We start from the raw sequence: 15,583 nt of genomic DNA on the forward strand, positions 1-15,583 counted from the left end.
TTGACCATCAGCAGCACCCCGGGGAGAGGATCGCTCTCTCCTCCCTCCTGACCACCTCCTTCCTGCCCCCAGTGTGTGTGTGTGGGTGTGTGTGGGTGGGTGGGTGGGTGGGTGGGTAGGTGTGTGTGCGGGCGCGCACGTCTCACTCCTGTTCCAGGAGGCCACCCTGCAGTCTTAGGGTCCCTCCCTCCCCTCCTCAGTCTCTGCCGCCGGCTCCCTCTCTGCTCTGCCACCTCGGAGTGTCCCAGGACCCCAGGGCTCGGTGCGTGGGCCACTTGTCCCCCTATACCGGCTCTCGGCTGCCCGTGGCGAGCTCGTGCAGGCTCGGGGCTCTCTGGGCCGTGTCCTGGGCCCCAGATTTGTATCTTCATCGCAGACATTTGCCCACACCGCAGACTCCTGTATCCAGCTGCCAAGTGGACACACAAATCTGCACACGTGGATCTCCCGAAGTGCAGTCCGTTGTACCTCAGCTCCAAGCCTCCCGCCTCCAAAAAGGTCCGTGAGCTTCTCCAAAGTGTTTCTCATTTTCTAAGGGGGGTCTGGGTGTTTCTGAGAAAGTTTCTCTGTCTCCTAATCCTCATAACACTTTTCCACCCAGTCTAACCTCGTTTTGGTTTCTTGACCTCATTGTTCAAGTTGCTTAGGTGAAAAACCCAGGAATCATTCTTGCCTCCTCTTCCTCTCCTGGCTCCCATCGAGTCCCTCAGCAGATTGTTTCTATCCAAATTGTTTAGAATATGATCACACGTCACCCCTTCTACTGATGCCACCCTGATCCAAGCGATTAGCCTTTTGTGTCTCTGAGTGTAATGACCTGCCCCCTGCTCCCCCTGATTATCGTCTTATCCCTCTCATATACTCTATTATCAACATCTCTGAGTTGATCTACAGTGATCCTTGCTTTCAAAGTTTAAGTCCGATTGCATGCCTGACCTGCTCAATTCTCTTCACTGGCTCCATTCTCCCCAGGAACATAAACCAAAAGTCTTACCATTGGCCAAAAAGCTTCTTGGCTGTGTCTTCAACATCCCAGGTTTCCTGAATTAGGGCTCTGCTCTCCCTGCCTGAATGCTCTCCCACACTCAGCTCACGGCTTAGTCCCTCATCTCCAAGTCTTTCAAATCTCACATTCTCACCCTACTTATGCAGCTGGCCCCCACCGGCCCACACACAAGTAGCTGCTGTCACGCTGCACTTTTTCTTTTCCATACCATTCACTACCTTCTAAGATAGACTATAATATACAAGTTTATTGTTATCATTTCCTGTCTCACCTCTCTTGGGTTAGTGGTCTAGTAACTACTGTTACGTAACAACCACATGCAAACTTAGTGACAAACCAACAACAATTTACTTTGCACACGAATCTCCTATCTGGGCAGTCACTGGGGGTCAGGCTCATGTGTACCCCGCGGGACAGCGGCGGTGGTTCCTAAATTTAGGGCTACAGCAGTCTGCTTCCAGGAGGCCTCAGTCACACACATTCTGAGGGCCAAAGGCCTTGGTTCTTTTCCATGTAGTGTGTCTCCTCACAGCACGATGGCTGGGTTCCAAGGGTGCACGTCCCCAGAGGGCACCAAGCAGAAGCTCGATCATGTCATATGGCCCAGCCTCAGACATCATGGCGCCTCCTCTGCTGTGCTCTATTCGCCAAGGTGGTTAGCCTAGGTTCTGGAGGAGCAAGTGGGGTGGGAGGTGTCTCTGCAAGTGTGTGACCACGTTTCAGAATTCATTGTACTCCAACTGGGTTCGCCAAAGCCTGAGACCAGGGTAGCTGGGAAAGCGGCATGGGAAGAAGAATCCAGAGAGGGGATGATCACAGAGGGGGAAAGTCCTGCCAGATCCCTCTGGGGAACTCTGGAGTGTAATTTCGACTTAGACTTTGTCCCCACATGAGGTAAGGAGCTGGCAACTTGGAATGCTGCCCTTTGCACGGGGGTGAGCGGGGAGAGTCCGTTCTGAGGTGTGGCCAGCTCTCTGCTCTTGCACGTGAACTGGCCCCAGTAACTGCCTGCAGGGTTTCCTCTGAGACGGGGGCCCGGGTGGCAGCTGTTGGCAGCAGAAGTGCATCGTGGCCAGAGAGGGGCACCGCAGAAAGGGAAGGGGTCCTGGAGGATTGAGGCAGGGCACCCACAGAGCCCACCACATCCTGCCAGAACATGAGCCCCTGAGGGAGAGGGACCTCCGTTTTGCTGCCACATATCAGAAGCGCTTACAAGAGCACCTGTTCTGGGGCGCCTGGGTGGCTCCGTCGATTAGCATCCGGCTTCGGCTCAGGTCATGATCTCACAGTGTGTGTGTTCCAGCCCTGCATCGGGCTCTGTGCTGACGGCTCAGAGCCTGGAGCCTGCTTCAGATTCTGTGTCTCCCTCTCCCTCTGCTCCTCCCCCACTCATGCTCTGTCTCTCTCCTTCCTTCAAAACTAAATAAAAACATTAAAAAAAATTAAATCTAAGAGCACCTGTTCTGTAGCCTATGGCCACCACATGTGTTCTGAATTAAATGGAATTTTCAACAGAAAGAAGTATTTCCTTCGCTTGTGTCTTGCCTTGCTTCTGAAGGTCTTCCACACCCAAGATAATAAATGGTTTTCCTGTAGTTGCTTCCAGTATGTTTTACGGTTGTGTTTCTTACATTAACTTTTTAATTCTCTTGGAGTTTCTGTATTTTCCTTCATGCTAACTGGCTTGTTGAGGTATAATTTACATGCCGTAAAAGGTACAGATATTACATTCACAGAGCGGTAAGTTTTTACATTATGTATACATCCATAGAACCACCACCTGAATTAAGATACAGAACATTTCCATCATTCCAGAAAGCTCTCTTCTGCCCCTTTTCAATCAATAATAACCTCCCCAATAGAGGTAGCCACTATTCTGACTTCTATCACCATAGAACAGGAAAATGAATTAAGTCTCAGATTGAAGAACAAAAAATTGAAATAATTTAAGATTTCAAGAGAGACGTAAAATAATTAGGTTGTTCTTTTACATGAAGGCAAACAAACTCTCATTGAAATGAAACTCTTGGGGGATCACCTGGGTGGCTCAGTCGGTTGAGCATTCAACTCTTGGTATCAGCTCAGGTCATGATCTCACGGTTTGTGAGTTCAAGCCCCGTGTCAGGCTCTGCGCTGCCAGTGCAGAGCCTGCTTGTGATCCTTTGTCTCCCTCTCTCTCTACCTCTCAAAAAGAAATAAAACTTAAAAAAAAAATAAAACACTTTAAAATAGAGGTTTTGACCATGAAACAAAGACCAAAGCAACAGTGATGGATAGATGTATAATGGATCTGACGCAGCAGAGGGAACACCTCAAATCCACTGTTCTGCCTTTCCCATTGAGGTCTGCCTAGAATCGGTTTGTATATGATGGCGAAGTGGGGTCAGGGTTGATTATTGCCCACGTGGGTCTCCATCCAATGACCTGGAACCCTTGATCGGAAAGGCCCTCACGATCCTGAGACTCCGTAGCGTCCCTCGGTCATAAGCAAAGTGCCATGTATGTGGTGGGGGAGCCCCGCATCTCAGCTCTGCTCTCTCCCATTGGGCCCCCTGGCCCAGCCTGCACCCAAGCCACACTCCCTCAGTGGCAAAAAAGGAAAGATTATTTTACAAAACAAATGGTATAATCAAAGTAGGAAAATGATAACAACAAATGCAACTGAAGATCAAGAAAGATAAAGGAGGATTCGAAAGCTGGAAACTTGGGGAGGGGTCTGGTACAGGGGCCAGAGCATAAGGAGCCTAGAGTTAAAGCACCCCTTCGGTTTCTCGGCCCCTGCCTCCCAGGTCAGCCCTGTGGGCCACCCGTTCTCTGGGTCAGGGGCTCAGGCCGGAGAGGGTGTTGGGAAGAAGCATTCATGACGTCGGCCTCACACTTCTCAGGGGCAAGGAATTTCATGTGGCTTCTTATCACCTCTCTGCCTTTGGCCTGCTTCCCTGCAGCTGAGCCCCCACTGCTCTGGTGGTCCCCACCTTACTTCGTGGCTTAAAGATGCCTCAGAGCCAGTGCCCAGGCTGGCGGGGAGCCTCAGCCCCGGGGAAAGAGAGGGTGGGGGTGCAAGAGACCTCTGCTGGGGAACAGCGTGCTAGGGGCTGTTGCTTTATAAGGTCAATGATGATGGAGATCATGTTATGCGTGTTATCAAGGATGGTCACGGATTTTGCCGCTAATGTTGGAAGCTGGTTTCTGATGAAAAGAGACGTCAAGATGTGCTTTGGCTGGGCAGGAGTTCTCATTACAACCACCTGTGCTCAAGTGTTTGTCACAAAATAACCCAGATGTAGGCGATTCCCTGTGAGCTAGGTCAAGTTTGTTGTAGTTGAAAATGGCAATGGAGGCTATCTTCACATACGCAGCTTTTGAAATGTGTTCTGCGTTTATATAGGATGTGATCATTTTCAATAAGTAAGAGAGAACTTGAGTGTGGTTCTTCCTTATAAGACTTTTATTAATGCCGGAAATGAAACAGTAAAAAACATAATGAGTGTTTTAAGATCAACACGACTGTGGGTACAAGGATGGAATTGATAGGGATGGAGAAGGCCTTGGGAGGAGAAAGCCAGGCCTGAGGGGAGCCTTCTGTCTTGACTCAGATCTAAAGGCCACAGTTCAGCCTATCCTTGCTCTAGGACATCGGCCTGCACAGGATGACTCTGTGCCTCTGAGGCCAAGCTGTGTCCTGGGCCTTGGGGCTCCTCCCCCACTTCTGCACTGCACAACCCCTGATCTGGAGGAATTTCCTAAAGAAATGAGATGGAAGAAAAACCAGGCAAAAAGGAACTGCAGAAAACAACGTGGGCTCAAATGTCCTGCTATCTCCTGGGAAGGTGTGCCCCGCACAGTGGACGCACACGCCATGTGTGCTTGACTCGGAATGGTACCTGCAATCATTTCTACTAAAAACAAAACAAAACAAAACAAAACAAACATGTATGTGGTGGGGGAGCCCCGCATCTCAGCTCTGCTCTCTCCCATTGGGCCCCCTGGTCTGAAACCTCAGACCCTGGTCAGAATCACAGCCCCATTACACACGGTTTATCCCCACAGGAGAACAGGGTTTGGCCAGTAGCATTTTCATTTGTGGTGCTTTCTCAGGAGCACGTGCTGCTATCAGCTCAAAATTACCTGTACTTTGTGTCCCCGGGTCATGGGCTTTGGGGCAAGCATCCATTAGCAGTCTTATTGAAGCCAGACATAATCACACACATCCTGGAAAGGAGGGTGAGGTTGTCTGTTTTGTTAATGCCTCACTAATGGCTTCCAAACAAGTCACACCAGTCGTGTGTGTTGCTTCGTGCAGTCAACACTTCCCTGGAAATACTATGTAGAAAGAGATTTTGTGTGTGTGTGGCCAATCGGATGACATTTCACTACGGACATAATTTCCACTGTATCTGTGATCTATTCCAAGTCTGGTGTGGTTCTCGACACTTGCGCACACAATTTTGCTGCACCAGCCTCCTTCGTCGGGATCTAAAGACAGGTGCCCCACACACAAGGAAGTTACCATCTATGAGAACCGACAGTCCAGCTCCCTGGATTCTTGCCTGAGGCTCTGTGACTCTTTGCAAGTCACAGAGGGAAGAAGATGGCTCCTTACAGGCTCTGGCCTGTGTGTTGTGACACGGAGCTGGCCGCGGGGGGCGGGGGGGCTCGCATTTCTCCATCTGGGCTCACTGAGGATTCTTATGTCATTGAAAGCATTCCACCATTTCCCCCCACCTTACTCCAGGAAGAAAATGAGGTCACCAGATCCTGTTGCTTTGAACATCAGAATTGCTTCTACGGTCTGAAAAGCCCAGACTGGCATTACTTACCTTTGGGCATTTTGAGCCCTAAAACCCCACAGCAGAGCCTACAACTTCCCTGACCGAGCCTGACTGCCATAGACCGGCCTGCCCCTTAAGCCTTCCTTCCATGAGACGCAATGCCAGTCAGAATGGCGGACCTGTATCTGCTTCATTCCCGCTTGTTCACATCTGTCTTCTGGCTACAGGCGCTCGGAAGAATCGGGAAGGGCCATTAAACACAACCCCACGCCCGACTGAGACCTTCACCTGGCCCCCCTGAACCCCAGTGCCCCATAAAGGAGGGAGTGACACGATGTCCTCACTACACAGTGGTGCCCTTTGCTCTCAGGACTTAGCCATCACTAAAGAAGAAGGGAGAAATTCGCCAGGAAATTTGAGAATGGAATTCATTGTTTAAAGCTTTTTCTGTTGCGTTTGTTTGTTTTCTGGTCACAACTATCACTCAAAAGCTGAGGGCCAGCATAGGACAGCCAAAGACAATTTGTGCCTTCCCTGAGGTGGCAAACAATTCTTCTGCCGCCCCCAGCCGGTTTGTGGGAAACACCGTGCAAGGGACCACATGATCCAAGAATGGCTTTCACAGTGACGGTCAGGAGGTATTGCTCAGGGTAACCACTGATTATGTTAGGGCCTCCCATTGGAACACCACACAAAGAAAAGCCGGCTTGGCACGCATACTTGTCAAGTAGGAACGGCACCTGTTCAAAATCCTATGAGAGGGAGGGGGGATGATGACTCATCTCGTGTCTGCACGTGTTTTTCACGTCCCCAAGGTTGGCCAAACTCCTAGATCTCATCAAAATCCTCAGAGGCAGTGGAAGATGGTGGAATGGGCCTGTGGGGGACCTCACCCTGGGCCTTGGCTCTGCGAGTGATCTCAGGCACACTGCTCCCTCCTCTGGCTGTCATTTGCTTCCAGGTGGGAGCAACGTTCTCTGCCAAGCCTCGCTTCGGAGGTTTTTGAGAAGGCATGAGACAACGCATGTGAAAACGTGCTGAGAGGCTGGCAGCAATGGAACACCCAGCCGCAGGCAGCTGTTCGGCCATGACACCCTTAGCGCCACTAGTGTCCTCTGACACGCTCACCACAGAGCCCAGGACTCACTGCCCCTCTCACTTGACCTGTCTTTCGCTAGGGACAGAAATGATTCGTCTGTTGGGGTCTTTGCAGTAAGGAATGCAAACTCTGCCACCACCTCTGGGTTTGATCTCCTCAACCATGTGTGCAGGGCCTGGGACAAGATGTCTCCAGGAGCCTCTCCGCCAGGATGATTTATGATTCAATGGAAACACAGAAGAAAGGTCGGAATTTGCAAGCATTAGAGTCAAATGATTCTGTTTGGTAGCAATACTGGCTCGAATCTGTACTCCAAATGCTCCATTGGAGAGATTCTTAAAAGCTCTGGGAAAAATATTGTCCCAAGTCTTGCTTTTCTTGTTCCTACCATACCTGAATGGAGTTTTCTACATGACAGTCCATGGCCGCCTCTTATGGGTATGGAGCCGACTCTAAGCATCTGGGAGGCTCTGGGCTCATGTGGTAGGAGAGGGACACGGCCAAGACGGGTGGGGTGGGGGTGGGGCCAGGAGACCACTTCTTCCTTCTCCCCATTCGGTGTAGATGAAGAGATCCTCTCTCCCAAAGGTTCTGGCCAAGTCCGCGGAAGTGACATACTGTCTCTGATTCCTGGCCTGCATGGACCATCACTGCAACCCTGGCAAAAGACGCCCAGAGCAAGCCGCGGGCTTCCTTGCCCCACACATGGCCCAAGCACATATCTCACGCTTTCGATTGCCTCTCATCCGTCCACTCCTGCTTCGTGCTCTGGAGGGCTTGTGTCTTCTGTTCATCCACTTGGACATAGTCCACTCTTTGCTCTTCTGAAAGGAAGAGTTTCTGAAGGGGAAGAACCAAACAGATTTTTATTACATCAAATTCAAAAAATTCAGGAAAATGCCAGCCCTTTGGTGGTAGATTGCGGGGTTAAATATCCGCTGCTCCTTCCTCCCGAGTCATTCCCTGCAGAATCTTTACACTTTGGGTACATGCTCGAATATCGCTCTTCCTGCACTCCCTCCTACTTCACCCCAGCTATCGGACTCACTTTGACCAGCGTCCTACGAGTGGAAGTGACGCGTGCCAATCCCGAAGGGACAAGAGGCAGCCTGTGATTCTGCCAGGAGGCCAGTGAGCGTCAGTCAGAGGCTCTTTCTCCCGGCGGGGCCCCCGGATGGAGGATGTCCCACGAGCACCAGCAGGAAAGGCCACTAAGACCTGGGGCTTGACTGTCTTGATCGCATGGCCTACCAAAACCGACCGAGGCACCCCCTTCTGACCAGTTTTTCTGGAATAGGAGTTCAGGTTTGGGGAATGAAATTCAAGGTAAAGGAGAAGCGGGAGTTCGTTTGCCAAAAGGGAAAGGAAGTCTTCCGAACTTTTTTTCCCTGCACACACACACAAAGTGGAATCACACTGGCTACCCGGTTCGGCAAGTTGCTTGTCTCCTCAAACAACATACGTTGTTAGGCACGGTTTAGATCACGACCATCCTTTGCTCAAAAATATTTAGCTGTTTAGTACTTCCGATCCCCATTTTACAGACGAGAATACTATCCAGAGGAGTGCAAACTGCCTATGCTGAGGGGCTCCGATTCCAACTGTCAGCTCTTGTCACCCCTCCCCAGAGTGTAACCAAACCGTGCTATTAACTCCCGCCCTAAGCAGACCCCTCCTATGCCCACACACAGCTGTACATTTAAGACTTTCCAAAGAGAACGTGCATGGCTGAATCATCAGAAAAATCTAAACAGAAAAGGAATCCCCTGGGAATCCTCAGACACCAAGTCCTTCCTACCTGCTGTATAGGGGCTGGTGACGCAGAATTGAAGTCTAGCGCTAAATAGTCCAGGCTGAATTTCTTTGTCCAGGTCAGAGCACCACTGCTTAGGGACTTGGCCGTCCTGCGATTCTGGAAAGCAACATCATGCGACTCAGGTTAAGGGTATCCAGCCTGGCTGCCCAAGGAAAGCGGGGCGAGTCCTGTCCCCACTTGAGCACTTGCCATCAGGCCACAAGGTGGTCTGAGGACACCTGCATGGAGCCGCCTGCATGTCTGAGTGAGAGCTACCATTTGAAATACAACACGGCCAATTCAGCCTTCACGTGAAGCTACACCTTTACTCACCATGGAGGGGTTGCCCAAAATCTCCCCCAAGAAGAGTCTGTTTTAAGGACCTGACAAGCGCACAATACCTTAGAGACTAAATCCAGAAAAGATCAAGCACACTTCTTCAAGTCTAGTAAAGGCATCTCAGATGCATCTGAAGACACTTTATAATAAACAGATGCAAACGGTGTGACGTGTGCGACACACACCCATGGACTCCCGGGCATCAGAAGCACCCGCTCCCCTTCTCGGACCAACTTTGCTCCCCACGAGCCATCAGGCACGAGACTGAATTTTTACCATCTCTTCCTCTTTAAATATGGTTTCATGAGTGCGTCAGTATCCTTCAATCTCACACTGTGCTTTTGCCTGTTTTGAACCTTTGTCAGTAGAAACATATCGCAGGTATGTTTGCTGACTCCAGGGTCTGCTCCAGACTACATACTTCACATCCAGGCATGCTCACCCGCCAGCCTTCCTTCCTTCCTTCTCATTGGATAGATCATTCCATCATTGCATGACTCATTTAACCACCCCGCCTCCAACATACATTGGAGTTGCTTCCAGTTTGGGAGCTCTTACAAGCAATGCTGCCACGAGCACATGCGTAACTGTGGAAGAATTTCTAGAATGTGTCCCTGGGAATAGAATTGCTGGCTTGTAGGATGTGGTCATCTTCAACTTCACTATTGCCAAACTATTTTCCAAACAGGCTACTTGGTTATACCAACTCACATACCTACTACTACTCCATCCTGGCCAATACTTGGTAATATCAGAGTCCTTTTAAAAAAAGATTTGATTTCCAAGTAACCTTTACACCCAATGTGGGGCCTGAATTCACATCCCTGAGATCATGAGTTGCATGCCCCTTACTGAGTCAGCCGGGTGCCCCAATATCAGACTTTTTGTATTCCTGACCTGACCTGATCTGGGGAAAATGGTATCTTACCATGGTTTGATTTCCAATGCCCTTGATAATTAATGAATTGGCCACCTTTTCTTAAGACTTTGTGAGATTATTTTGAGAGATAGAGACATTGGGGGAGAGGCAGAAAGAGAGAAGGAGAGAGAGGATCTCAAGCAGGCTCCATCCAAGCTGTCAGCATAGAGTCCAACACGGGGCTCCAACCCATTAACCGTGAGATCATGACCTGAGCTGAAATCAAGAGTCAGATGCTAAACCGACTGAGCCCTCCAGGTGCCCTGGACACTTTTTCATGTGTTTAAGTGTCATCTATTTTCTTCTCTTCCGTGAATTGTCTGTTCAGGTTTGTTTTGGTTTTGCTAATGTTTTCATTGATGTGCCTGCATTTTTCTAATTTTTCTCAGTGCTTCCTCCTAGATCCTGGAGAGTAATCATTTGTAGGTCATGTGCGTTACAAATAGCCTATCAGTCTATAGTTGTTCTTTCTTTCTTCTTATGGAATTTTTTTAAGGACGGGTAGTTCCTACTTTTTTTTTTTTTTAACATTTTTTAATTTATTTTTGAGAGACAGAGACAGAGCGCGAACTGGGGAGGGGCAGAGAGAGAGGGAGACACAGAATCCAAAGCAGGCTCCAGGCTCCGAGCTGTCAGCACAGAGCCCAAGGAGGGGCTCAAACCCTCAGACTGCGAGATCATGACCCGAGCCGAAGTCGGACACCTAACCAACTGAGCCACCCAGGTGCCCCAAGTAGTTTCCACTTTTAATGTAACACATCACTCTTTTCCCAAGTGGCTTCTTTTGTATTTTAAGGAACCCTTCCCGTGCTGAGGTCACAATGTGTTTCCCCATATTTTCTCCTAGAACTATAAAGTTTTGCCCTTCACACTTAAATAAGAATCTAGCCCGAGGTGATTCTAACATGTGGTGGTGAAACAGGGGTACAACCCACTCCTTTTCTGTAGCTTTTACCCAGTTGGAGAGCTGTCCTTTCTCCCACCACAACTTCTGTTCACAGATCAAGTTCCTGCATGTGAATTGAGGGCGGGTTCTACCAAACACCTGTTCTGCATCTAAGGAGTTAATCACAGCAGTTTCTCCTTTCATATGTTAATGTTCCCGATTGACTTAATAGATTCTTTTGATTTATAGTTGTAATAGCTCATCTCTCAGAAAATATTGAGGAGGGCACTTGTGATGAACACTGGGTGGTGTATGGAAGTGTTGAATTCCTATATTGCACACCCAAGACTAATAGAACACTCTGTTAACTGAGTGGAATTAAAATTTAAAACTTTAAAAAAGAAGGCAATAATAGATTTTTAAAAAACATTTCCCCTTCTGGCATAGTTTGCTTCCTCCAATCCATTTTAGTCTCTGGCCTTCATGCTAGAGCCTCCCTGAAATGTCTGATGGAATCACTGACGGTCTGCTCATATTTAGGAGTGAAAGACCCAGAAGTTGACTGGAAGCTTTAAGTACATGGGTGGTGCTTGTCAACTGGGTTTCACTGCAGTGGGATCCTACTGGATGGTTTTCTTGGCGAACCCCTTATGTCAGGACCTAGGTCTTGCCTCAGGCTGCTCAAACAGCCCAGAGAACTGTCTCCCAACCTCTAGGACTTAACTATGAAGGTCTGGTTGTCAATACTGTGGAACAGAGGGGCTGGGGAACAGGTTTAGGAATGATGGTCATATCCATTATGCATATTTAGCTAATCACCTTGTTTTTAGTACAGTGGTCTTGGTCAAATGCGTCTAATGTCCCCGCAGTGCAGAGAAACCTTGTTTTACTCTCTCCAGAGACTACACGTCACCCTTCCTATAGAGATGGGAACTCCTAGTGGTCCACCTCCATGCAGTGAGGGAGGGGCATCTTGAGATTTACCTGCTGCTTAGGTGGACTTTGGACCACTACCCTTTCTTTTCCTTTCCTTTCAGCCTGACTTCCGGAAGTAGGTGCCACGGGCAACTCCTGAACCCTTTGGTATTCTGTGCCTTCCTTCTCCCAAATTAAAAAAAAAAAAAGAAGAAGTGTAGTTCCATTTCAAATGTTGGATTCAATCATTTTGACCACGCATCCTGCAAAGAAGAGTATTTCATTTTTCGTAGAATTTGAGGAGTTGTTTCTAAAATTTTCATGGGAATAGAAAGGGCCAAAAATAGCCAAAGAAAACTTGAGGAAGGTAAACAAAGCAGGAGGACTTCTTTTCCTAGATATGGAGACTTATGAAGCTATAGTAACTAGCATAGTGTGGTATTGTCCAAAGATAGACATGTAGACCAACGGAACAGAAGTGAGAGTCCATGAAAAGACCCACACACATATGGATACTTGATCTATGGCGAAGACGGCGCTGCAGAATAGTGGTAAATTATAGTAATTTTAAATATAATGGTGCCAGATCAATTAGAGAAACATACCAGGGGAAAATGAAACTTGACTCCTACCTCAAATCATACACGGAAGTTAATTCCAAGTTCATTGCAGACCGAACTGTGAAAGGTAAAACATATAAACCATCTGGCAAATAACTTAAATTCATCCAAGATTATGTAGATCATATTAATGGTCCTACAACTATTAAAGAAATTGAAGCCACCCAGATGGTTTCACTAATGAATTTATCAAAAAACTTAAAGAATAAATAGCACTAATTCTACACAATTTGTTCCAGAAAACAGCATTACCTTGATAACAAAACAAGACAAAGACACTATGACAAACCTGCGAATCAATATCTATCATAAACATAGATACAAAATCCTCAACAAAACATTAGCAAATCAAATCCAGCAACACATAAAAATAATAATACACCATGAGCAAATAGGATTTATTCTGTGAATACAGACTGATTCAATATTCGAAAATAGATCGGTGTAGTCCACAATATTTACAATCTAAAGAAGAAAACTAAATGATCACATCAATGAATGTAGAAAAGCATTTGAGAATATCAGCATCCATTCATGATAAAAAAAAAAAAAACAACTCTTAGAAAACTTAGAAAGTAGCTTCCTTAACCTAATAAAGACCATCGATAAAATACCCGCAGCTAAAATCAAACTCAATAGTGAGAGACTGAATGATTTCCTCCTGAAATGGAGACAAGGAGATTCATCTCACCACTCGTATTCCACATTGTACTTGACATCATAGGCTAGTGATAAAGCAAGTAAAACAATGAAAGAGCCTACAGATTGGAAAGGAAGGAATAAAGCACTGTATTTACAGATGAGATGATCATGTAAACAGAAAACCCCAGGGAATCAAAGAAAGTTAAAACCTCCTATTTTTGATAAGTGAATTTGACAAGGTCACAGGACACAGGCCAACACATCAAAAACAACATTTGTGTATACCACCAGTGAACAATTGGAAGCTGAAATTACAAAAATGCCATTTGCAATAGATCCAAGAAGTGAGATACTTAGGTAGAAATCTGATAAAACATGATAAGATCTACATGTTAAAATTATAAAGTTTTGAGGAAAGAAAATTGAAAAATCTGAATAAATGGACAGATATGCCATATTCATGAATTAGAAGACTGAGTATAATATAGGTGTCAATTCTGCTCAAATTTATTCATAGATTTAACACAATTCTAATCAAAATCACATAAGGATGTTTTGTTAGGTAAAGAAAAGCTTATTCTAATATTTATATGGAAAGGCAAAGGGAGCAGAATAACACAAAACATTTTAAGGCTTTTTTATTATTTTTTTCTTATTTTGAGAGAGAGAGTGTGTGTGTTCACGAGTGCAAGCAGGGGAGAGGGGCAGAGGGAGAGAGAGAGAATATTAAGTAGGCTCCATGCTCAGTGCAGAGCCCACCTCGGGGCTCAATCCCACAATCCTGGGATCAAGACCTGAGCTGAAATCAACAGTCTCACGCTCAACTGACTGAGTCACCCAGGCGCCCCACAAAAAAGATTTTTAAGCAAGAATGAGATTGGAGAAAATATGCTTCCCATTTTAAGATTTACTGTAAATCTTCTGTAATCAAGTCTGTGGTATAGACAAAATGATAGGCACGTAAATCAATGGAATAGAATATAAAGACTACAAAAATATGCCTGACCGAAGTTTTAAAAAAGTGCAAAGGCAATTCAATGAAGAAAAGATCATCCTGTCAACAAATGGTAGTGGAACATTTGGATATCTGTATGTAAAAAATCATCGTCAACACCATCTCATACCTCATACCTCAACATGGATCATAGACCATAATATAAAACCTAAAAACATAATACTTTTAGAAGAAAACGTGAAAACCCTAATTACCTGGTAGGTTAGGCAATTATATTGTTCTTAGACATGATAACAATCCTTGAATGAAAAGTCAATAAATTAGGCTTAATCAACAGCCAGTAATGCCTCTCACACTGACCATAGCAACATTTTTCTAGACATGTCTCTTGAGGCAAGGGAAATAAAAGAAAAAATAAACTATTGGGACTACATCCAGATAAAAAGCTTCTGCGCAGCAAAGGAAACAAAACTAAAAGGCAACCTATGGAATAGGAGAAGGTATTTGCAAATGACATATCCAATAAAGGGTTAGTATCCAAAATATATAAAGAACATATACAACTCAACACCCAAAAAACAAATAACCCAATTTAAAAATGGGCAGAAGACATAACAGACATTTCTCTAAAGAAGACATCCAGATGGCTGACACACGAAAAGATGTTCAACATCACTCATCATCAGGGAAATGCAAATCAAAGCTGCAATGAGATATCACCTCATACCTGTTAGAATGGCTAAAATCAACAACACAAGAAACAACAAGTGTTGGTGAGGATGTGGAGAAAAAGGAACCCTCGTGCACTGTTGGTGGGAATGAAAACTGGTGCAACCACTCTGGAAAACAGTATGGAGGTTCCCGAAAAAGTGAAAAATAGAACTACCATATGATCCTGTAATTCCACTACTGGGCATTTACCCAAAGAATACAGAAACACTAGTTCAAAAAGATATATGCACTCCTATCTTTATTGCAACATTCTTTACAATAGCAAAGATATGGACGCGACCCAAGTGTCCATTGATAGGTGAACGGATAAAGAAAATGTGGTATACACATACAGTGGAATATTACTCAACCATCAAAATGAATGAAATCTTGCCATTTGTAATAACTTGGATGGAGCTAGAGAGTATTATGCTAAGCGAAGTCAGTCAGTCAGAAGACAAATAGCATATTATTTCCCTCATACGTGGAATTTAAGAAACATAACAAATGAACAAAGGAAAAAAAGAAAGAGGCAAACCAAGAAACAAACTCCTAACTATAGAGAAATCTGATGGGAGGAGGAGCCAAGATGGCGGAACAGCATGGAAGTTTTTTGTGTGTCTCGCGTCCATGAAATACAGCCAGACCAACACTAAACCATCCTGCACACCTAGAAAACTGATCTGATTATTAACACAACAATCTGCACAACCTGAACCACAGAATTCAGCAGGTATACGGCACAGAGAGGTGAACTTGGGGAGAAGTGGTGGTGGGCAGGGAGGTGCTTTTGCGGGCGGAGAGAGGATGGAGATGGGGGGGGGGGGAGAATACGGGAAAAGCACCCCTCCCCAAAAGCAGCTGGAGAGAAAGTGGAAACTTGGAAATAACTGCAGGGACTAAACTAAAAAGGGAGAAAGGAGA

At 46.2% G+C, this 15,583-nt stretch overlaps 1 protein-coding gene across 2 annotated transcripts in view; it reads right to left on the reverse strand.

Annotated features, from left to right (window-relative positions):
- Positions 1-4,585: 4,585 nt before the first annotated feature.
- Positions 4,586-15,583, reverse strand: part of GAB3 (GRB2 associated binding protein 3) — a 79,248-nt gene continuing 68,250 nt past the window's right edge. For both annotated transcript variants that reach the window (XM_042973755.1, XM_007096654.3), the window contains exons 9-10: positions 8,676-8,789; positions 4,586-7,717 (exon numbers count right to left, since the gene is read on the reverse strand). In XM_042973755.1, coding sequence (XP_042829689.1) covers positions 7,601-7,717; positions 8,676-8,789 — 231 coding nt within the window. In that variant the 3' untranslated portion in view covers positions 4,586-7,600. The remainder of the gene's footprint in view (positions 7,718-8,675; positions 8,790-15,583) is intronic.

Source organism: Panthera tigris, chromosome X (assembly GCF_018350195.1).
Source record: "Panthera tigris isolate Pti1 chromosome X, P.tigris_Pti1_mat1.1, whole genome shotgun sequence".
Taxonomy (NCBI): domain Eukaryota; kingdom Metazoa; phylum Chordata; class Mammalia; order Carnivora; family Felidae; genus Panthera; species Panthera tigris.